We start from the raw sequence: 23,880 nt of genomic DNA, 5'->3' as shown, positions 1-23,880 counted from the left end.
AAAAAGAGTTTATACTGCTTGATACCGAGCTGCGCGAGGTACTTCACGGCTGACTTGTGTAATCTTTACTATAATAAAATATTAGTTGGGTAGGTATGTTATCATAACGAGTCGGTTGTGGTTTAGACATTTTCGCACGTACTGACTTTATGCATTCGTCAACATTTCATTTTCTGTTCGTTAGCACCGGATGTCTACGATATTAAATATAAATATACAATTTTATATGGATATATATATATATATATATATTTATATATATAATACTATATTTGGATTATGATTCGGCGCGGATCAGACGGGGGCCCTAAATAATACCTCATAGCAAGAAGAGCAGAAGAAGAAAGGACTCTACTGTATATGATTGAGAAAAGAAAACGAAACTGAATTGGACACATATTCCTCACATTAAGACATTAAAGTCTTGATTAACAAAAATAAATTGTAACAAAAAAAAAAAAAAAAGAAAAAATATTCCTCACATATCCACAATTACAAACTCCACTACAAGCAAACTCGAGTTCTACAGAAAATAAAAAAATGACTACTGATGTGGTTTGTTCATCTGTAGAATCCTAAGGAATGCCTCAAAAGGTGTTGGATAATACTGACCGACGAGATAATATGGTGAACAAGAAGAGCTGAAGAAGAAAGAACTCTACTGTATATCATTGAGAAAAGAAAACGAAACTGGATTGGACACATATTCTACACAAAACCAAAAAGAAGGCTCTACTGTTATATTTGAAGTATTTATCAGCACGGATTTAGAGATATGGACTCCAGAAAAGACTGTCAGAAATAACGGCCAAGTGTTCCAAGATTTAGTGCTGGAGAGGAATGAAGACGATATAATAGAACATTGAGATGACAAATGAAAAAGTAGAAAAGTATTTCTTTGTTCGGACATCTTTTCGTTTTATTATATTGGCCATGAAGGTGACAAACTTCAGGGCATTTAGCTTTACACGGAATGGTTGCTACAACCTGGTAGAGGGGGTAGCGGAGTGTTTTAATTGAACTAGTTGTTCACTTCAAAAAGTAAAGTCCGCTTAACAACATGTAAATAACCAAAAAAAATAAATATATCTTCTTTCATTATAACTTAGTAACAAATCAGTGATTGTAATTAGAACTACTACAAATACATAATATACAAACAAATCAGTGTTTAATACAGTCCACAGCTACAAGGGTTAAATTATAACCGAACAACTTGAGTATCGAAGGAGAGTTTTAATACATGTTATAACTACGTAGCAAAAGTACAGAAGCTGATGATAGAAATGTTATATTTGAAATATTTATCTGCACGGATTTAGAGGCATGGACTCTAGGAAAGACTGCCAGAAATAACGTCTAAGAGTTCCTAAATTTAGTGCTGGAGAAGAATGAAGACGATATAATGGAACATTGAGATGACAAATGAAAAAGTAGAGAAGTACTATATCTTCTGTTTAATAAAAATTACCTTCAAAATTTCCAGGTGAGTAATGAAAACACAAAAGGACTCTACTGTATGAAGGAAACTAAAACTATCAAGGCCAAATGTTGATCTCAAATAATTGAAAACTTTGACAAACAAAATAGGAAATTGAAGGACAAAAAGTAGGACATTATAGCAAGGAAGGTATAGTTTAAGAAGTAAAATATGAAAAAGTAAACCACGGAAAAAAATTAGATGCATTCAAACAACAAAAATATTTTTCTAAAATTTCAAGGATTTGGAATTCAGGTTACACCTAAAATACTGAATATGATTTTCATATTGTGATGAACTGTCTTCTCCTAGAGAATGAATGGACATGTAAGAAAGGGAAAAAAATAAAATAAATTATCCTAGTTCAACCCTGTATATATATATATATATATATATATATACAAGGTAATAAAAGTAAATTACATAAAAATCGTGTAGAAAACAATGGACTAGAACAGACTACAATGAATTTAATTATGTAACTAATTCTCAAACTCAAACATAATCACCTTATCTCTCTCATTAATTATACACATTGCTTTAATAATTGCGCAATTTATTATAATATAATTTATAAATTATAACGAATTAAATTTCATAATATTTAACTCCTAGTCTAGAGTTGCAACCGAAGCCTCAAATCCGTAAGTACTAAATACAAAGATTTGTCTTTCTATCCATAAAACTTTCCAATATCAAACATTGTTCGAATTTATTTTGAAAACTGAAATTGGATTTCCACGGTGCCACAATAGTACATATACATACATGTATCTATGTATATATATATGCATCATGTGAAAAATAATTGGGCCCGACATCTGCCATTTATGTCATTCCTGGTACTACTCCTCCTATTTCTGCCATTTCTGACATCACCAATAAAGTTAATGCACTTTCCAGATGATCTATCGCTGAATACAGAAATGTGATAAATGATACTAACCAGAAGTGACAAATTGAAAAAAAAAAGTATATGTAAAAAACAAATAATCGACAGTGTCGAGGATGAACAGTCTGGGGTTCCACAAGGTAGCATATTCAGTTCCAGATAATTATTTTTTAGGGGGAAAGAAAGAGTTTGGCTAAAAATTACGAAATATCACTGGAGATCGAGAGGGTCTTGTAAGATATCATGTGTATTTATCTGAATTTAAAAAAAAGCAAAATTAAAAAAAAAATCAACGATTTTTCTAGGTACTAAGAATACATGTGATTTTAGGTAGAGAAGGGGTAAAATTTTTAATATCACCACGTATCATCAAGAAGTATGAAGGGGCCCAAAAAACCTTAAAAAACGATCACGTTATTAATGGACTAAGTCAACTACTAGTGAGAACTGAAATAAAACTGTTTTTATATAGAAAAAACAAAAAATCGACAGTGTCAAGGATAAGCAGTCTGGGGTTCCACAAGGTAACATACTTAGTCCCACATAATTACTAACTTTCCGAAGAAGACGTTTGTTTTCATCAAAAAATCCGATTCGCAAAATTCATGTTTCAATCCATTCTGAATCGATTTGGAGACCAAATTTGAAAAAAGTATGTGTGTGCGTGTGAATGGATTTCTTGCCGTAAATCGACGTTTTCTCAAAGCACTAGCGTTTATCAATTTTTGCGCGGCGATCAGCCAAGTCGTTTCTTTGTAAATATCAGAAAAGTTAAAAAAAAATCCCCGATGTACGCGGTCTTGAAAGATATCACGTGTATTTAGTTTTTACCTGAACTTTAAAAAAAGCTATATTTATCATAAAATTTAAAAAAAAACTCACGGTTTTTTCCAGATACTAAAAATACACGTAATGTTGGGTCGGGGAGGTAGAGGGGTGTAATTTTAAATATCACCAAGGGGAAATTCTGCGAGGCACGAGAACGCATCGAATACAGAGGTTGAGCTGGGATTGATCAAAAGGAAAAAGCAAACCAAGTAAAAGTTAAAACAAAAAAACAAAATTGTAAAAAAATAATATAAAAGAAATAAGCAAATTAATTTTTTGTTTTTTTAATAAAATCAATAACTATCTGGTAACTATCATGTAAAAGGTGGGATGAATTGCGTTTGTTAACACAAGAGGAGGAATTTAATGAAATAAAAAAGGATTCAGCAAATTTTCTAAGGTCTTGAAAGATATCACGTGTATTTAGTTTTTACCTGAACTTTAAAAAAAGCTATATTTATCATAAAATTTAAAAAAAAACTCACGGTTTTTTCCAGATACTAAAAATACACGTAATGTTGGGTCGGGGTTGGTAGAGGGGTGTAATTTTAAATATCACCAAGGGGAAAGGGGGGGTTCAAAAATCTTTAAAAATTGATCACGTGATTAATGAACTAAGTCAACTACTAGTGAGAATTGAAGTAAAATTGTTTTTATCCACTATTCTATTTCTTTACGACTGTAAAACGTGCTGCAATTATTTTCTCTCAAATTAGAACAATATTTAATAAGTAACGAGACTCGTCTCTTGGAGAAATAATATTCCGTTTAATGTATATTTTGTACTTGGAGCGTTTGCTCTCGCGCGATGCAGGAAGAGATGATTTATATTGTAATTTATGAAAATGTCGCTTCTGTTTAAAGACAAATTGTGCAAGGAGAAGAGAGCTAATGATTATAATACATACAAGTACACAGATATTTATATATATAATAAAGTGGAAACATGTATGTATGTATGTATGGATGTATCTGGTATCATTTTCTATATATAGGTCAATCCCCTCGGGGTGTCTTCTCGAGCCAGACTGTGCGATACTAAAATATGCAACGGAACAGGAATATTGCGTTTTGCGAAATATACCCAGAATACGTTTCTATATTATATTATTATAGTACATTTTATTTTGTTTGTTTCCCTTGCTCTATATTGCAACTTTTTCGAACATGGAATAATGCTAACACGTGCGTGCACAAATTATATTAATAATGTACATCTTTATTTAACAGGATAAAGGACAATAATTCGCTTCTAATTTTTTTTTACAAGATTTTTATTTTGCAGGTTTGAGGTGCCCGTAGTGTTATGGTAGAGTCTCAGCCTTACGACCACAAAACTCATGTTGTCCTGGATACAATATCCAGTTGTATCCATTATTTTCTAAGTAAAAATAGTCATTCTGAACTCTTAATGCATATTGTAAAATGTATCATCATAATTAGAAATATCAAATCACAAAAATACCTAAGCTGAATTATATATTTAGTATAATCGAACTGGAGAGTGCAACCATTGGGTTGCCTTCTGAAGACTAGGTAATATAAAGTATCATTACAAGAGCTAAGAAGAGTTCATTCTAATCACGTGATCGATGTTTAAGGATTTTTAGACTTATCCTCCCCCTTTGGTGATACTTAGAATTAATCAACGACCCCTAATAAGCCCTTCTAAGCCACAAGTGATTAACGGAAAGCCCCTAACAGAATTATTTAATTTTAGTTGCCGTTCAACAACAAATATAAAAAAAATATCTGATAAAATAGGAAATTGCTGAATCTAACGATAAGCTAATAATAAAATAAGAGAAAAAGCTGATCCGTGAGTAAAACTATAAAGAAACAATAAACTAATATCATAAATAAGCTAAAAAAAAAAGCAAGTATAAGTTTTTGCCTCGGGGGGCGTCCATTAATCACTTGAGATTTTTAGGGTGAGAGGAAAAATCACAAAATATCACGTGGTGGAAGGAGGGGTATAGTAAGATATCAAGTGTATTTATTTTTTAACTATTTCTTTTAATAAAATTCAAACATTTTTGAAAAAAAATCAAAAATTGTATAGTTTTATCACGTAACTCAAAATACACGTGATGTTTGGTGGGGAAGGGGGGGGGGGGGTAATTTTGAATATAATAATGTATCACAAAGAGGGAGGGGGGATAATGGACGCCCCCTCGTTGTAGTTGCTATTACAAATTTCACAAAAGTTGACAAAGCAATTATGAAACCACTTTGGACCTATGGCAAACAACTATGGGAAGAAAGTTCCAAATCAAACGCCCTGAAAGTCAGCAAAGTAAACGACGAAATACTAACATATTCAGATAAGAACAAAAGCCGCCTCAAAGATCACCCAAACTCAGCCAGAACACTATAAATGTTAGATTGAAAAGGAAATTCATTTAACATGAATCTCAAAATCCCTAACAATGATCAGACAATTTTGTATTTTTAAAGTCTATTTGTCTTGAAATATTTCTTGTTTTTTCAAGATTGGTATAATCATTATAGTGGTATAATGCAAAAATATGTATTTGTTGCAGCACTAATATGAAAGTGATAAATTCAAAGTGTAGACATAAATTTATGCAGCAATATTATTACTAATAATCTACGGATTTTTTTGAAAAATGTAAAAATTAATGCCAAAATATAAGAAAATCCCCCTCTAGTGCTGACCTTTTTGGACAATGGAGCATAGTCAGCCGAGGCAACCACTTGAATGACATTGTTTTACCATTATTAACCAAAAATATTTAACTTTTAAATAGAAAAAAAGTGAGAATATATTCAGTAGTTTTTCTTATATCATTTAAGGGGATATTCTAGTGTAGAAATTCATTCGATTTTTTTTTATTTGATATTTTTAAAGTTTAACAATCTAAGAATATGGGTACGAAAAGGTTTTTGAAAATTTGAATTATTTTCGGAGATATAGGCATTTTACTGACTCGGTCTCCATACTGGTTTGGCTTCACGCAAAACTTTAAATGCGTTTCTCTCAGAACAGACTTTTTCAGTACTGTTGACACGATTTCTCGAGTTTTAATCGATCGATTCACTTGAAATGTTTAGAGAGTCTTGTTTATAGACCTATCTACAGCCCGAACTAGGATTATCCCCAAATTCCAATTTTTACTATTTTTAAAAAATTTTGAGAAACTCAAAAAAACAGTAAAAAAATACTTTTTTTCAGCAGTCGCCAATTGTTCAGGCTAGGAGTGCTGAAATCATGTAAAGACTGAGGTGCCAATTTTTTGAGACCACCCACTTCATCAGCAGCCAGTGCCTTCAATTTTCAACTTTTTTCTAAATTTTTGTTTGTATTTTAATAATATTAATAAACAAGTGGTAAAAAATGGATAGTAAAAACATTCATTGCTTTCTTTTACGACACTTTAAAAATGACCTAAAATTCATCGCTCTACACTAGAATACCCCCTTAATATTGTATTGTTAATCAAATATGTATATTACGTGTGTGTGAAGAGGTAGTAACGTGTCGTCATCAATTTATGTAAAGTAATATCCCTATCATATTTGAATGTGTTGATTCCCAACGGAGGTTCGTGTGTACTATGACTATGACTATGACTATATGTAGTCGTCCATCCGTCACGTAGTAAATAAATACCAGGGCATTGTTATCAATTGCGACTAATCAAAAACGATCCATTGACCTAATCTTATATTCTCTTACAACGTCACACTTTGGTACCGAGCAACACTATATGTTGGCCACCAATGTTGATGTTTTATTCAATATCAATTCGGCAAAGGCTTCGGCTTTTTCCTCCTGCACTTCTGCGGAAATGGATCCAGAGTCTGGTCACAAAAGCCGCCCGGTTAAATATTTAAACGACTACATGTGTATGGAGGTTCTTTTAAGCCGCGGCCGAAAAAACAGATACAGGATGTCCCAGAACTCAACATCAAGCGGAAACAGGGTGATGGTATTGATCGTCACTATCATGGAAAAAATCTTATTCCGGGTAGTTTGAAAATTGAAATGTGACCATTTTTCGGTTTTTGTGGTTAATTTTTATTTTATTCATTTAAAACATAGGTTTCCAAACTTGTCCGTGTTGTGGACCCCTTAGACTTTGACCATGGACCCCTGTTTAGCTATTATCGATTTTTTTTTTAATAACTTTGTATTTGTACTAACGTTTAGAATTAAACATTTGAAGTAATTCTACTAATTCAAGTTAAGATATTTATTAATCAACTTCATAATAATAATAAAATAGATATTTGAAAAATGTGTTAGATCGACTATAGATCTCCATAATTCTTTTTGTTGACATGGATTCCTGAGGGTCCACATGGACCACTTTGGAAACCACTGATTTTTTAAACTTTAGATCTGCAACCCTAAATAACATTTCTTAGATGACAGTCATAAGACGATTTTTAACTTCCCGTACCCGTAGGGCAAGTTATAGTAATCGCAAAAAAATCGAAAATAAAAATTTTTATATATTTACATTTCAAAACCTTCTGAACATTTTGGCATACCTTAGAAAAAATTGATGTATGTGTGTGTGTGCGTGTGTATGTGTGTGTGTTCGGATACAAATTTTCGTCGATGATTTCGGGAACACGGATGAAGTGATTTGAGTAATTCAGAAAACATTCGATTCGTATTGATAAGAAGACGTGCTGATTAGTTTTTGGCGAAGGCAGGTCTAACCGTTCCGAAGATATGGGGCAAAAAGTGCCAAAAATGGTAACTCAGTTTTGAAGAGAACGGAGCGTCCGATTTGAATCATTCAAAAAACATTTTACTTGTATTAACAAGATGAAGAACTGATCAAATTTTCTAACGAAGGTAGGTCTTACGGTTTCGGAAATCTAGTAAAAAAAAAACTAAAAAAAGATGCCAATTGGCGGTCAAAAATGATCATTAGATATATGCACATCAAATTATCAGATATTTTATAGAAATTTTTACAATAAGTATAAATTTTGTTTACATTCCTATGGATTCCGTACCAGAGTTTAACCGTTAGACGGCGACGCGGCGCTTACGCGTTTCGATATTTCGTCTCTTGCTTATGAATTGCTTTGAAAAAAATTCAGAATTTCCAGAATATTTCAAAATAAATTTTCTTCGAATAAGTCTTTTTTTTGTCAAAAATTTATAGATTTTCAAAAATCTATTTTTTCAGAGCAATTTTTTTTCAAAAATGTTAATCTTTTTAAAAAAAAAAATTTTTGGTACGGGAAGTTCCAGCAATTTGCTTTAAGGCACTATGCCATGCGCCCCACTAGTTTAAACTATGAATTTGAAATTTTCAAAACAGATCGACTTTGATAGACAAAACAACACTAAATAAGATGTAAACAACACTAACAAAATATTAAAAATAGAACCTTAGTAATGAGCAAATTAAATCTAATCTTTTAAAAAAAAAAAATGAGAGAACTCTACTCACGAGCAATGATGAGAACAAGGAGAAAATATTGAATGCTCACTAAAATTTCATATGCGGAAGAAGCATATAAAAGTTCTACATTCTGTGCGGATCAGACGTATGGACTCGAAGCTAAATAAAAATAAAATCTCAAAAAGGTGAAATAGACTGATGAGTTGTAAAACGCAGAAGTTCTGCAAATAATGAGAGAGAAAAGGACTCTACACGATATAATTGTGGAGAAAAGAAAACTGGGTTAAAACCATGTTGCAAACAGATTTCCTTCTAAACGACATCGATCAAAAATAAAAGAACTAAGAAAAAAAGAAAATTTCAGATGGTTAATGAATTACGCGATTAGAAAAAACACAGGAAACTGAAATCAGAAGCACAAGACCAGGAATGTGCAAATTCGACAACTAAAATTCAATTACCAACAAGTGTGGTGGAGAAAGGGGCAACTAAAATGAGGCACTCTCACACCATAGATCCGATGCCTTGTTATATATATATATATATATATATATATATATATATATACCTATATATATTCTAATTACGTGGCCAAATATCCATTACCCGTCGTAATTGAATTAGCTCAAGGGGGCACGAAACTTAGCCACGGCCCTACCCCTACTTTGGTCAGAGGTTGTAGATGGTGGTGGTGGAGGTGTCGGTCCACCCAAAATCATCTTTATTGTTTTCGTACACGAACGGGCGAAAAGTGGACCCACAACATGGTAAGGTAAACATGGTTATATCATCTTTCGTGGGGGCACCCCCTGAATGGAAGAAATCTTTAGGTCGTATATATTACCAGCAAGAAAAATATAGGAGCCGAAGGGTAAGTGAAATACCTTTTAGATAGTAATAGATTTAATTTTATTGTTTTTACGTAAAGCTTGTACATTACAAAAAAATGCACAATGTTATCATAAGTGCATCTTCATTAGGATTTATACAAAAACCGGCATTTCAGAAAACCGGTTCTCAAATTTTAATTTTACTAAAAAACCGGTTTTAACCGGTTTTCGAATTTTATATAGAAAATAAATTTTTGTTTAAATATTCTGTAATTTATCCGCAAATTTAGTCTAATTTAGAGCAGAATTTGACTGAATTTATTTATTGTTCAATTTTATAGATAGTAATCAAAATTATATTAATTTTAATTAGTAGAACTAAAAAATAATAGTTTATCTTGATTAAATAACTTTGAAAATAATTATTCGTTATTTATGCATCATTTTCACATATAAGAGTGAAAATATTTTTATAATAGTGAAAGGAAAGTGTTCGAATAAATAAAAATAATACATTTTCAAATAAAAAAATTCATTAAATGAAAAAAAATATTAAATACATATTGATACATACTTGTTAATATCAATTTTAGTTTTAAAAACAATTAAGCTAAACTTTTATTTCTGTTCCGAGCAATTTCAATTAATTAATTTTAAACATTCTAATTGTTTTTTGTTTAATAAAATATGATTTAAAAAAATTGAGAACGTCTATCGAATTGCTACTTAGACGTGTCCTTTGTTTACTCACAAAATATCCTGAAATAGAAAATACTCTCATACTTGCGATCAAATTATGCTTAATTGTTTTTAAAGCCTGATATAATAATTCTAAGTTTTTTGTTCTTTAATTTGTGACTTCTAGGGTTTAAAACTCTTTTTTTAGGTTTGAGTAGAAGAAGTTACTTCTTCAAGAAGAAGTCACACTGATTTGAATTACAGTGGTATAAAAATCTAAATTATTATATACAAAACCTTTCTGGAAACCATTGCAGACTGATAAGATATCAAATGCTATTGAAACGATATGATTTCAAGAATCAAAACGCTTTCATCTATCTTTTATATTTGGCTATATTTGTCATTTTTTTCATTTATACAGTAAAAACCGACTTTTTTCACTAAAAAACGGTTTTCGAATTCCATAATTTTCGCCAAAAAACCGGTTTTTTAAAACCGGTTTTTGAAAACCGACAAACCCAATCTTGATAACACATACGAGAAGTTAGGTTTCATGTGCAAAACGCCCGATTCCACAGCAAATACTTGGCATTTTGACAGTTTTTAGTACCAATTCTTATGAAAATTAGATTGGATTCATTGGAAGATTTGGAAGCATGGATATTGCCATAACATTTCTATTTTATCCGAGAATTGGCTCCAAATGCTCATTAAGGACCTCAAATATGATTTTTTTATCGATTTCTTTCTCTCATACCTTAAATACTAGAAACAACCATTTTTTATAGAATATTTCTCAATGTTAACAGTAATAACAAAAATCTCCAAATATTTTACAACAAATTAAATTTTAAGAGTTTTTTACCTAGAAACCTAAATATATCAAGATGACTCTCTAAACAACCCTTAGTGTGCTCAAATTATTCCAAACAACTTGTCTTCTAGCTCATTATCAATCTAAATATAGAGGGTGTCCCAGAACTCAACGTCAAGTAACTGTAGTGAGCGATATGCACTAGCGAAAAAACGTGTTATTTTTAGGTTCTTACTTTTTCACTCAATTTTTTCAATGTAAATTCATTTATTTATTTATTTATTCATTCATAAGCAAGCCGTAATCAATAATAATAGATATTATTTCAGGCTCTTGTCAAGCTTATTCATAGTTAATATTAAAAGGATAGTAATTTTATAATAATCATAGTAGCTGCACGAATTTCGCTTCTGCATTAAATACAATGTTCATCATCAAGTTCATCATATTAAAGTCTTTTTTGACCACCAGTCAAGCTCAAAATTCTTGCACAAGGTTAAATTAATAAAATAGCAATGAAAAAAATTAAAAAAAAAAAAATATGGTTGTACACGTGATCAAAACCATCAAGTATTTTACCATTATACAATCCTGAACAGAAGTGCTAACTTTTGATGTAACATGGCAACATACTTTAGTACATTTTTTTTTAAAGAAGGGCCTTCCAAAGTCTCTCATAGAATTGGCCTCTGAACGGTGCTTTTCGGACAGAGTACATACCAATAAAGTAATTATGTTATGGAAATTTCCACCGGCTCTCCGTCTAATTCCAATATATTTAGATGTTTGTATCTACATGAACGTTCGTGTTTGCTTGTCCATCCATCCAACTAGTGGTTCGTCCGTCCATTCGTCCGTCTGTCTGTCCGTTCGTGTGGAAAGAATAATAATAAATTTCTTGTCGGCGTCGACGAAACAGTTCCATCATTAATTAATTGCGACGACGCACTCCATTAATTAACTGTGCGAATGATACTGATATTTATTTATATAGTGGGATAGACTAAAAACCGTTTTATATATCATTATAACGTTTTCGATGTTTATTACCGACACTACATATGTACATAGTACATACATTATATGTATATAATATACATACATACATTTGCATGTTGTTCTTTACAGTTTTACTTCTTCGTTTGAAATAGAGAGCAGAGATTGTAGATGAATTCTGTTTGTATTTTTTTGTTTCTACCAAGTCGTGGAAGAGTGTAATAAAGTCCTAAGTCAGGAGCATAGCTCTGTACGGATCAGAGATATGGACTCTAAGAAAAGCCGACAAGAACTACCTGGAGAGTTTTGAATTGTGGTGTTGAAGACGAGTGGAAAAGATAAAGTAGACAGACAAGATAACAAATTGAAAGATCCTGATAAGAGTGGGTGAAGAAAGGACTCTACTGAGTACAATCCTGGAAAGAAAAGGAAACTAGATCGGAACCAGTCTGCAAAAAGAGAGCCTCCTGCACAATGTCGTTGAGGGTAAAATAAAGGAAACTGAAAGGAATGGAAAGTAGAAGAATGCAGATGATCGATGAAGAGAAAATAGAGGGAACTGAAAGCAGAAATATGGCAGCAAAAGTTTGGAAAGAAAAATTTATGAAAATATGTGTCAAAAATGGAGGTGGTAAATAGTAACAATGGGAAAGATAGACCACGAAGCGTAAGGAAATTATTAATTTGTGGTATCTCTCACACCATGGGCCTGCCTTCGGGCAGACTACCATTTATTATTACCATTACTGAGTCAAATTAGTATTAGTATGGCTCTCTGTGGATCAGAGACAAGGATTCTAGAGAAAAAATAAATGAATCGAGGAGGTACTAAATAAAACCTCTACTTTCCAGAATGACAGCAGAAACTACTGGTGCATGGCATCATACCTTAAGGCAAATTGCTGGATCGTTCAGTACTGAAAATTACAATTTTTAAAAAAGCTTTTGTATATTTATATTTTAAAAATCTTTGAAAATTTTGAACTTACTTTCAAAACAATCACGCTGCGTAGAGACCTAATATTGAAGCTAATTTCATGTGCATATGTCTACTAATCGTTTTTGAACTCCAAATGGAACCTTTTTTACCTTATCTGGCTTCCCAAAAATTGTTCCAGATCTTCATCTTGTCAATACAAATAAAATGTTTGCTGAATCATTCAAATCGGACGCTCCGTATCTCATAAACTGTATAACCATTAGTGGCATTTTTGCCCCGTATCTCCGAAACGGCTGGATCTGCCTTGACCAAAAACTAATCAGCACGTCTCCTTATCGATAGAAATCGAATGTTTGTTGAATTATTCAAATCGGTTGAACCGTGTTTCTAAAAATCGTCGATGAAAAATTGTATCTGTACATATATATATACATCAATCCATTTGTTCTAAGGTATGCGAAAATATTCAGGAGGTCTTGAAAAGTGAAGATGCGCAAAAATTTCAAAAAAGGAAAAATTTAAAAATTACAAATACTAATGCAAAAATGTGAACGTAATAAAACAATATTCGTTAATCATCCTTTAAATTCCATTTATAAATTGAAAGTACAAATTAAGAGATTGAATCAAACCCAAGTGGGAGACAATATTAAAATTTTCTCACACAATAATTTAAAAGAAAATCTGATAATCTGATAAATTACTATATTTAGAGTATGACTACTTATGGATCAGAGATATGGACTCTAAAGAAGAAGAGAATTAAAGAATCGATGAGGCTAAATAAGGACCTTCAAAAATAAAGAAATCTACTGTCCAAGAGAAATTATTATATTTAGAGTACGACTCCTTATGGATCAGAGACATGGGATCTAGAAAAGAAGAGAATTAAAGGATCGATGAGGCAGTAAATAAGGGCATACGAGAAAAAAGAAATATACTATCCAAGAAAAACCGTGTTGAACTCATTTTTAGTAAATGGTATCTTAGAAGATATAATAGTAGAAATTAAAAATTGAGTAAAAAGCAATTAGGTGTTCAAAAAAGTATTGTAGCAAAAATTTGAAAAGTACAAATCTATAATATAGAGAACAGGTGTAAATTGAATTCTGTGCTTTTATACTACAGGTATACCTTCGGTAAGAGCAAAAATAAAAACAACTTAAAATCAGTAGAGTAAATCATAGGCTGCAATTGATGACTCGATTAGTGTATTTTTATTGCTGCAGTTACCTGATGCTTATAGTACATTTTCTTTTGTCAAGTTCCATTTAGAAGCTCTAAATTTTACAAGTGGCTTTTTATCAGCATCATTATATATTTAATATGTTTAGTGAGCTGTTGATACTCCTGGTTTGAGAGTACTAATCGTTGTTCCAAAACCACTTAAAATTATCCAATATATAATATTGTACTAGGAATTGATGTCGTGACTATCGTCATGCACTCGATATAGAGAAAAATGCGATAAAATTTAAACTCAAACAGTTGCAGTATATCTAATCTATCCAACACATCCTCTTTTTCATCTCTTCATATCATATCAATATGATGATGATATAATATTAGAAGAATTTAATAGAACTAATCATTATAAGTGTAAATGACAAACGAACGATTATACAGACGCTAACAGGAAAAATGATCCAAAATAATCATAGACAATTTGCAGAATCTTGTTTCATTATTGTAGTGTAAACTCCTAAAGATCTTAAAAAACTTCTAAGGACTAAATTTTGTCACAGATGTGCAAAATGCTTATACAATCTATCTCCCAATTTTACGAATTCGGTTGCCGCCGTCACGTTTGATATCATTAATTCATTTCACGTGTCACAATGCATATTTATTTAATACATTGAAATATGTATGTGCGAATGGTTTCGCTTAAACTATAAAATAAACAATTGTCCGAGAATAAACGCCGAATTAGCACAAAATTTTTAGTAAACACCGACGACGACGACAAAGACGACAGAGTTTTGTTTGCATAATTCCTCCTCCTCGTTCACAAATGTGTACACACTTGTGATAGCGACATTTTTCTATATTTTCGAATGATAAGAAAACCATATGATAATAATAATATCAAGACAAGATGATAATTAATGGAACCAGGACAGAAGAAAGGCTCAATGGTCCTGAAGAACCTCTTCCTTAGAACCACAAGGTTACGAGTAGGGTTTGTCGGTTTTCAAAAACCGGTTTTCAAAACCGTTTTTTGGCAAAAATTATGCAATTCGAAAACCGGTTTTTTAGTGAAAAAAGTCGGTTTTCACTGTATAAATGGAAAATGTCAAATATAGCCAAATATAAAAGATAGTTGAAAGCGTTTTGATTCTTGAAATCATATCGGTTCAATAGCATTTGATATCCTATTAGTCTGCAATGGTTCCCAGAAAGGTTTTATATATATTATTTTAGATTTTAATACCAGTGTATATATTAATTTAAATCAGTGTGACGTCTTCTTGAAGAAGTAACTTCCTCTACTCAAACTTAAAAAAAAAGAGTTTTAAGCCCTAGAAGCCACAAATAAAAGAACAAACCTGTAACTTACCAGTAAAAATCTCTCTCTACGACCAACCAGATATTAAGCAATAGGGATATGAGAAAATATTGTCTCTAATTTATTTTCAAGAGAAAATAGTATTTTTGGTTATTGGTAAATCAATAAATGTCTTTGTAATATGGAAATATTGTAATGATATGATAATAATAACATTAGGACAAGATGATGAGTACAGAAGAAAGGCTTAATGGTGCTGAAGAACCTCTACCTTGCAACCAAAAGGTTACCAGTAGACAGTAGAAATCCCTCTCTATGTCCGAACAAATATCAAGCAGTAGGGATATGAGAAAATAAATGTTCCTTATATATTTTCAAGAGGAAGATATAGTCTTTTGGGTTATTGGAAAATCAATGCATGTCATCGTAACAGGACAAGACAGAAAAAAGACTCAATGGTCCTTGCAACCAAAAGTTTACCAGTAGAAATCCTTCTCTACTACCAACCAGATATTGTCCCTAATATATTTTCAAGATAATTTTCAAGTCTTTCGGGTTATTGGTAAATCAATGAATGTTTTATCATAAAATGGATATATTGTAACGATATGATAATAATATTAAGACTAGATGATAATTAATAGAACCAGGACAGTACTGAAGAGCATCTACCTTACAACCAGAAGGTTAAAATTTTAAAAAAAATCGTCCCTAATATATTTTCAAGAAGAAGAAATAGTCTATTTGGTTACTGAAAAATCAATGAATGCCATCTCAACAGGTGAGGACAGGAAAAAAAGCTCAATGATCCTGAAAAACCTCTTTCTTGCGACCACAAAGTTACCAGTACAAATCCCTCTCTACGACCAACCTGATATCAAGCAGTAGAAATATCAGTTTTAACTTGAAAATATTGAGCCAAATATGTTTCCTATTGAAAATAATGACAAACTCATCAGTTTTCCTAGATTTTTTAATTTCTTTGGATAGTCCTGAAGAGCACCCACAAAGTAACAGGTAAAAATTCCTCTCTACGACCAACCTGATATCAAGCAGTATGAATATCACTTTTAACTTGACCCAAATAAGTTTCCAAGTGAAAATAAAATTTTGGGAATTTTGATATAGTTTTATAAATTTTGATAAAATAAGACCAATTTTTTTATTGAAATAATCCAAAAAAGCTCTAATGATTTTTTTTATCAAGACTTGGACTATTATAGAATATTATATTTTATAAATATGATATAATATTATCATCTCTATAAATGTGGCACAATTTTATATTCTATAAAGGTAATAGAATTTAAATCATAAATATGTATAAAGATAAAGAAATGTGTAAATTTCTTATACAATTTTTGGAAAAATAATGGAACTTCAATAAAAACTAGTCTAAATGATCCTGGACCATTCTCTAACTTTGATAATAAATTAATTTTAAATTTTCACAATTTTTGCATATCAGTATTAATATTTTTTAATGAGCTTATAATCTCCCTCTAAAATGAAAGAATTTTATATTGGAAAAAGGTGAAAGAATTTAAATGATAATAATTTTATATTCTATAAAAATTATGGAAGATAATATTGTAAAATGAATAAGCAAATACATTTCATACAATATTTGGAAACATTACAGCAAAATGTATAGAATTTCCACAAATTTACAAGTTTTATAGAGAAAATAGGTACAATTTGTTGTATAAATTTTAGTAAAAATTTTGGACATGAAAGACAATAAAGGGATATTTAGAAACAAATAAAAATTATCTGTCTACAAAACTTTGAAAAAATATATGTTTACAATAAAAATTTAATTTAATGCACTTTGAATGAAATTTTCTGGTAATTTATATACTGCTAAATATAATAAAGCAAATTTCTATAATTAAAGTAAAATTATTTATGAAGTTTTTGCAACTCAAACAGAATCTTATGAAAATTATGAGGACCCTAGGAAACATAATAACAAATCTAAATGCCTAAAGATATATGAAAGATTATTTGATTATTTCACCCTACATACATCATACTTTAAAAAATGCAGACAGGAAGGCACGAATAATAACATTTTTCAAATAATCACTGACTTTGTATTCAATCAACAAATGTAATTGTTCTTTACAAAAATGTACATGTCAACACTTTTCCCAACATCTCATATTTCATTCAAAAACGCATGAACACCGCATGCAAAATCTTCAACAAACTTTTTGACCCAAAACAACCCCCATAAATAATTAATCACATCATATCAATTCCTTTCTGCTGCCCCAAATTCTTTTGACAATACCCCCCATAAGTATTAGCATTAAAAATTCTAGACTTACCCTCTTTGACCGGATTTTTTGTCTGCTGGGCGCTCTCCACGGAGCAGTACATAGTGGCAGAATCACCGGAGCACCTGAATTTAACACTGGGGAGCACTTTCACCTAATTAAAACATACATAACTTGTGTATTTATTTTTTTTGTTTTAGCAACAAAACTGATTGAGATCCGACGCGGCCATTACGTTTTGTATTCGGAGCGAAGTAGGGGACAGAAGCCGTGAAACGAGTTCAATGCACACGGCCGAGGGGTACCAACAGGCAAAAGGATAATTGGAATTGAAAGGTTGTCAAAGTGTGTACATAACCAAAGCACCATAGAAATGGTAATTGTTTTCTGAATCTTTTTTACCTGAAAATGATAAGATATGTTTTCATTTTTTTTTTTTTTTTTTAATAATTCAATGTTATATAATAACATAATATTTCTAGTTCCATTAACATATTAATTAAAATATTCGATTATCCTTTTACAACGCCTGGACCAATCATACAGGTTCACCAACCCACAAGTTTCAGCTGTCACTTTCATACAATGACATTTACAATACACAAATGTCATCCAAATTGTTGTGATATTTATTTTTATAAATTGTAAACAAAACAAATCCTTCTAAAATGTCCTTAATGGATATGCAGCATCAATATTGGGTGACCAAACAGACCGTCCTTCGTAAACTCGGCGGCAAAGAAGATGAATGCATCGTCGCATCAGACGCTGAATTGGACGCAAAATTAGAACTATTTCGTTCAATCGCCGAGAGCTGCTCGGTTTTACAAAGAGTACTTGAACAATACCAGGAAAGGCTATGTGTTCTAGCCCAGGAAGAGAATTCTTTAGGGTATTTTCTGAAAGAAGCCTCCAAAAGTCATGAGAGTGTCGGGAAGCATATGTCTTCATCAGGTAAAGGAAGTACATTCCACCATTATCATTTCCACAATTGATTTTTGTTATTTTTAGGTAAAGCTTTATGTTACCAAGGCCAGCAAAGGATGCAACTGAGGGATCCCCTCATGAGATTGCATCAAGAAGTCGATACCTTTAAAGCAAGAGCTGTCCAGGATACTCGGAGTACTCTAGGTGCTATGGAGAGGGCGAGAACTGAATACAGGGCTGATTTGAAATGGATGAAAGCTGTTAGTGCTCAACTAGATCCTGATACTGGACGTGGACTGGAAAAATTTCGAAAGGTAATAATAAATGTTGTAAGTAATTGTATTGGTATTTAAAATATTGATTTTATAAGCTAATTAGTAAACAAAATTATATGAAGACCTTCAATTAGTCATTGGAATTTGTTGAATAACAAAATTGCATTTAACAATGCATTCTTGAAGTTGTTTATTATATTATTCATAAATCATGAATCATTATACTAATATTCCAACAATTATTTTATTTTTCAAGGCTCAGAATCAAACCAGACAATCCAAGATCCGTTTTGACCGCCTGACTCTAGATTGTTTAGAAAAAGTAGATCTGCTTGCAGCAGCTCGCTGCAATATGTTCTCTCACGCCCTGATACCCTATCAATCATCTCTACTCACTTTTTTCTCAAAGTGCTCACAAACCTTACATTCTGCATTGATAAGTTTGAATTCAGAACCAAAATATGATTTTTGTGTTTTGAAAGAATTAAAAGAAACACCGGAGGAGACTGAAATTGAGGAAAAGAGCGATGAGAAGGAGAAATTTGCTGATGATGATCAGTTGCTGTTTTTCCAGGTAAAAAAATAGAAAGCAACTACTTTAAATACAATTACTTTTTTCTTGTATAACCATATTTTGTTTGCCAGGACGAATACACAGATGAAGTCAAAAACGAAACACCAAACAATGGCAACATAAAACAATCTGAAAACCTTATTAATGAAAACTGCTTTTCGAAACAAGCTGAAGATCTATTGGGCATCACATCTGATATAATTAACACATCAAATGAGACAAGTATAAACTTTGATTTACTTGGACTACTAGAAGGAAAACAAGAAGACCAAAAGTTACAACATGATAACATGACTACTGATTTTTTTGAGGTAAGTTTCCACATACAACCACGATTATATTTATAGTTAACTTACATTTTATTTCCAGAGTCTACTATCCACCAGTCCAGGAAATCTCATGGATCCACCAAATTCCGCCTCAGATGAGTTGAATGATGATATTCTTTCTCGAATTTTGTCCAATTCATCAAATGCACCAAATCAATCATCAGCAAAATCCACAAAGCATGATCAAAATAAACAGAAGACTTCTTCTATGTCAAACTGGTTGAAACTGTTCTCGGATTTGGATCCTTTGTCCAATCCAGACTCTTTAATGGAATCTTCAGAGTGCAGCCATCGGACTTGATGAGAAGGATCACCTGATTATAATTTGAAGATAGAAAATGTTATTAATATTGATTTTGGTATTATTATTGTATGTGGATTACCTTTGAGTGTCTTGCTAGATTTTGGTTAGGCATCCTTATTTATTTTTCAATTTAGATTTAAAATTTATTTATCTCTTAGTTTTACTCTGTGATAAGGTCCTAGTCATTCCACATTGTATTCTTTTGTGGCTTTTCTTATACTTTTTTAATGTATTTTATAAGTTTATAATATATATTGGTATTTTATTTATTTAGAACTTCATTTAATATCAAAAATCTAGTTGCACATGTTTTTTTTACATCTAAATCTTTTACAACTAAATCAAATTTTGATTTTGAATAAATTTGTAGTTCTAGTCATTCCAATTTTTACTTTTCTGTGATTATTTATGCATTTATAATATATTTTATAAGTTATTTTATAATTTGTTGATAAGTTATATGCAATATAATTTTTTAAATAATTTTGCTTATGCTTTGCACATAGACAATGTTATAAGAACTTTATATAAATTTATATAATTGAAATAATTGTTCATGAAAAGTATTTCATTAAAGTGTTGTGATTTATATTGTTTATATAAATATATGTTTACATCGAGTATCTAAATCACAAGATTATTTATACAAAGATTACTTAGGCAAAAATAATTAATAGTTTATTTAAATCTTCGAGTTATTCTATTAAAAATATATTTATATAATTTTAACTTCCCCTAATTAAATGTTTTAAATGTATTTCTCTTTACTTAATAATTCAATTAGTTACAATTAATTGTTTTTAATGTTAAAATCTGTATTTTTAATCATCAGATACTCGATAAACAAAATGATCCTCTAAATATATGTATCATTATGTGTCCATACACTTTCTCGCAGCCATAATGTGTAAGGATACATTTATGAACAATCACATAATATTATTTATATAATAATATGCAATATTTAATAAAATTTAACAAGAAAGCAAAACGAATTTCATTTATATGGATTTATAATTCCTGAAATACATAATAAAATCAAACTAAAAAAATATATAAACCATTGAACATCATCAACTACAATTTGCAAATTCAAATTTATTCTCATTAAAATCACATGGCTTCATATCATCATCATCATCGTCGTTATCATCATAAATAATACAATTACACATGCAAGTAGTATTAATTAATCTAATAATCTTTTGCTTTTTGTACAAACTCTCATATATATTATTATTTACAGAAATCATAAGGTAACTAGTATTAATTTCAGTTGAATTTAGAATCTTTTATTAATCTACTTAATAGTTAAGTTTGAAAAACACTAAAATGTCTTACCTCTTTCCTCGTGTTTTTGGTAGAAATGTACTAGCACTTTTCAAATGGTAAATTAATGAGTGCATAAAGGTATTTGACAACATCGAAATTGAAATGATGAGGAAAAGTAGCTCAAAATTGTTTAACATAATCTCAATAGTTTTTGAGTTGATAATTAAGTTCTTTTGATAAATCCTCGATGCAATACTAAATTTGTCAAATACCTGGTTACATAAATAATTTGATATCCACATCAAATAAAGTTAAATATCTTAATCCAAATTTCCAGAAATTTGTGCCATTTATTATTTCTAGCTTAAGACTCGAACTGCGTGATAGTACTTTTTACCCTGAAAACAAATAAATATATCAAATTTAATTGCTTTCATTAAATATTTCATTTTCAATCAAGATTAATAAATAAAAAAGTAAAAGTAAATTTATAAAAATATCTTAATTTATTTTCCCTATATCGCCCGAAAATCCTGAAAAATCGTCTTAACAGGGTTTTACTATATTAATCGAACCAATAAAACTCCGATTTTGTTCATTTTTCATGATTTTTATATTTTTTTAAATATTATTATTCAAAATCAAAAATATTTCCTGAAGTAAAATTTTTTTTTATACAAGATGTTTGTTATTTATACAAGAAGATAAGTTTTTGGGTGTTCTTTGAATTAAATTATTATTCGACTTCCCGTATGGCAAGTTATAGTAATTGCAAAAAAATCGAAAATGAAAATTTTTAAATATATTTACGTTTCAGAGGTTTCCGAACATTTCGGCATACCTTAGAAAAAATGGATGTGTGTGTGTTTGTACGGACACAAATTTTCGTCGACGATTTAGGGAACACGGATCAACCGATTTGAATAATTCAAAAAACATTTTATTTGTTTTGACAAAATGATAAATTTTTGCGAAGGCATGTCTAGTGGTTTCAGAGATATAGTGAAAAAAGTAAAAAAATGCCATTTCGCGGTCAAAAATGATCATTAGACGATTGTTTTGAAACAAGATTCTAAATTTTCAGAAAAATTCAAAGTATAAAAAACAAATTCGAAATATAAAAAAAAATCAAATTTTTCAAAAAGGTCAAATTTTTTCAAATATTTCAAAATTCTCGAAAAACTCATTTTTTCCGAAGTTTTCAAAAAAATTTAAAGATTTTTTTAAAACTACAATTTTCAGTACGGGAAGTTCCAGCAATTTGCCTTAAGGAACGATTCTATACACCAACAGTATTTGTTTTTATTTAAAAAATGAACAAAATCAGAGCTGTTTCTAAAGACTTTCTAATTTTTCCTGTTTATTTATTAACTCGTCTATATCTAGAGATCAATGAATCCTAAAGTAGTCCACATGGACACCTAAAAATAAAATTTCGGGCTCCACAAAATGAAAATGGGGGTCCACAATAGAGCATGTTAATATCTATTTATTTATATTATACTATCTATAGTATAAGGTCATATACAATATAATTATAAATAGAACTAAGAAGTAATTAAAAATATAATTCATTTTTATAAAAATGTGTAAGTAAGCATTCAATTTGTGGTCAAGTAGTTGTGGATGTGGTTGCACTTGTAAAAACCAAATTTGGTGGCTATTTGAAGACTTGCCAAATTTCTTTACGCTGTAAGGATACTAAAGATAAAAAAATGATTTAATAGTTGTAAAATATTGATCTTCTATCAAAAAACAGATGTAGAATGGACATCATTAACTAGGAGATTAAAGATTGAACTTTTTTTTATTGTTATTAACTTCCCGTAGGGTAAGTTATTGTAATGGGCCGAAATCGGAATTGAAAATTTTTACATTTCTCGACGTTTTGAAGGTTTCTGAACGTTTTGGCATACCTCAGAAAAATGGATGTGTGTGTGTGTATGTATGTATGGATACAAATTTCCAGTCACGTTTTCGGGCGCACGGATCAACCGATTTGAATGGTTCAAAAAACATCCGATTCCTATTGATAGGGAAAAGAGCTGATTAGTTTTTGGCAAAGGCAGGTCCCGCCGTTTCGGAGATACGGAGCAAAGAGTGCAGAAAATAGAAATCGACTTTTTGAGAGAACAGCGTATCCGATTTGAATGATCTAAAAAACATTCAATTAGTAATGATGGGAGAAGTGTTTTTAGTTTTTTGGCAAAGGCAGGCCCAGCCATTTCGAAGATACGGAGCTAAATATGTAAAAAATGGCAGTTTTTGAGAGAACTAGCGTCCGATTTAAATGATTCAAAGAACTTTCTGCTTGTCTTAACAAATAATTAATTTTGGAAAAAAAAATCCTTTGTAAAAAATTTTTTGTATATAAAAAATAATCCAGATTTTATTTTTAATTCTAGCTATAGTTCTAATATACTTTAAACAAATAATTTCAACTCTGCAATTCAGTTTATATAATTCTTATAAATATTAGACAATGTTACAATATTAATAATAATCTATTTGAAAACATTCAATATCCTCGAACATTTCGTTACGGTACGGGAAGTTC

At 30.6% G+C, this 23,880-nt stretch overlaps 2 protein-coding genes across 2 annotated transcripts in view; one reads left to right on the top strand and one right to left on the bottom strand.

The window, feature by feature from the left end:
- LOC113387725 (cyclin-dependent kinase 14-like) overlaps window positions 1–17,889 on the bottom strand; it is a 62,288-nt gene extending 44,399 nt beyond the window's left edge. The window contains 1 exon segment of the mRNA XM_026625093.1: window positions 17,694–17,889. Within this exon segment, the coding sequence (XP_026480878.1) occupies window positions 17,694–17,745 (52 nt within the window). The 5' untranslated portion in view covers window positions 17,746–17,889.
- A 371-nt stretch (window positions 17,890–18,260) lies between these two features.
- LOC113387667 (islet cell autoantigen 1-like protein) lies at window positions 18,261–20,106 on the top strand. Its single transcript, XM_026625025.1, has 5 exons — window positions 18,261–18,596; window positions 18,654–18,883; window positions 19,101–19,418; window positions 19,490–19,729; window positions 19,788–20,106. The coding sequence occupies exons 1-5, from the start codon at window positions 18,311–18,313 to the stop codon at window positions 20,046–20,048; spliced, it is 1,335 nt and encodes a 444-aa protein (XP_026480810.1). The 5' UTR covers window positions 18,261–18,310; the 3' UTR covers window positions 20,049–20,106.
- Window positions 20,107–23,880: the final 3,774 nt, after the last annotated feature.

The sequence above is a fragment of the Ctenocephalides felis genome, unplaced genomic scaffold (genome assembly GCF_003426905.1).
Source record: "Ctenocephalides felis isolate EL2017-DRISC unplaced genomic scaffold, ASM342690v1 CF-g0.4_SCAFFOLD_03572, whole genome shotgun sequence".
Taxonomy (NCBI): Eukaryota; Metazoa; Arthropoda; class Insecta; order Siphonaptera; family Pulicidae; genus Ctenocephalides; species Ctenocephalides felis.
Note: the sequence above shows the minus strand (reverse complement) of the source record. Positions and strands in the feature narration are given on the sequence as shown.

Excerpts from the sequence above, each read along its gene's own strand:
- LOC113387667 (XM_026625025.1), top strand. The coding sequence starts at position 18,311 with ATGTCCTTAATGGATATGCAGCATCAATATTGGGTGACCAAACAGACC. Across the intron at positions 18,884-19,100 it reads GACTGGAAAAATTTCGAAAG|GCTCAGAATCAAACCAGACA; the intron begins GTAATAATAAAT and ends TTATTTTTCAAG. Across the intron at positions 19,419-19,489 it reads ATCAGTTGCTGTTTTTCCAG|GACGAATACACAGATGAAGT; the intron begins GTAAAAAAATAG and ends TTTGTTTGCCAG.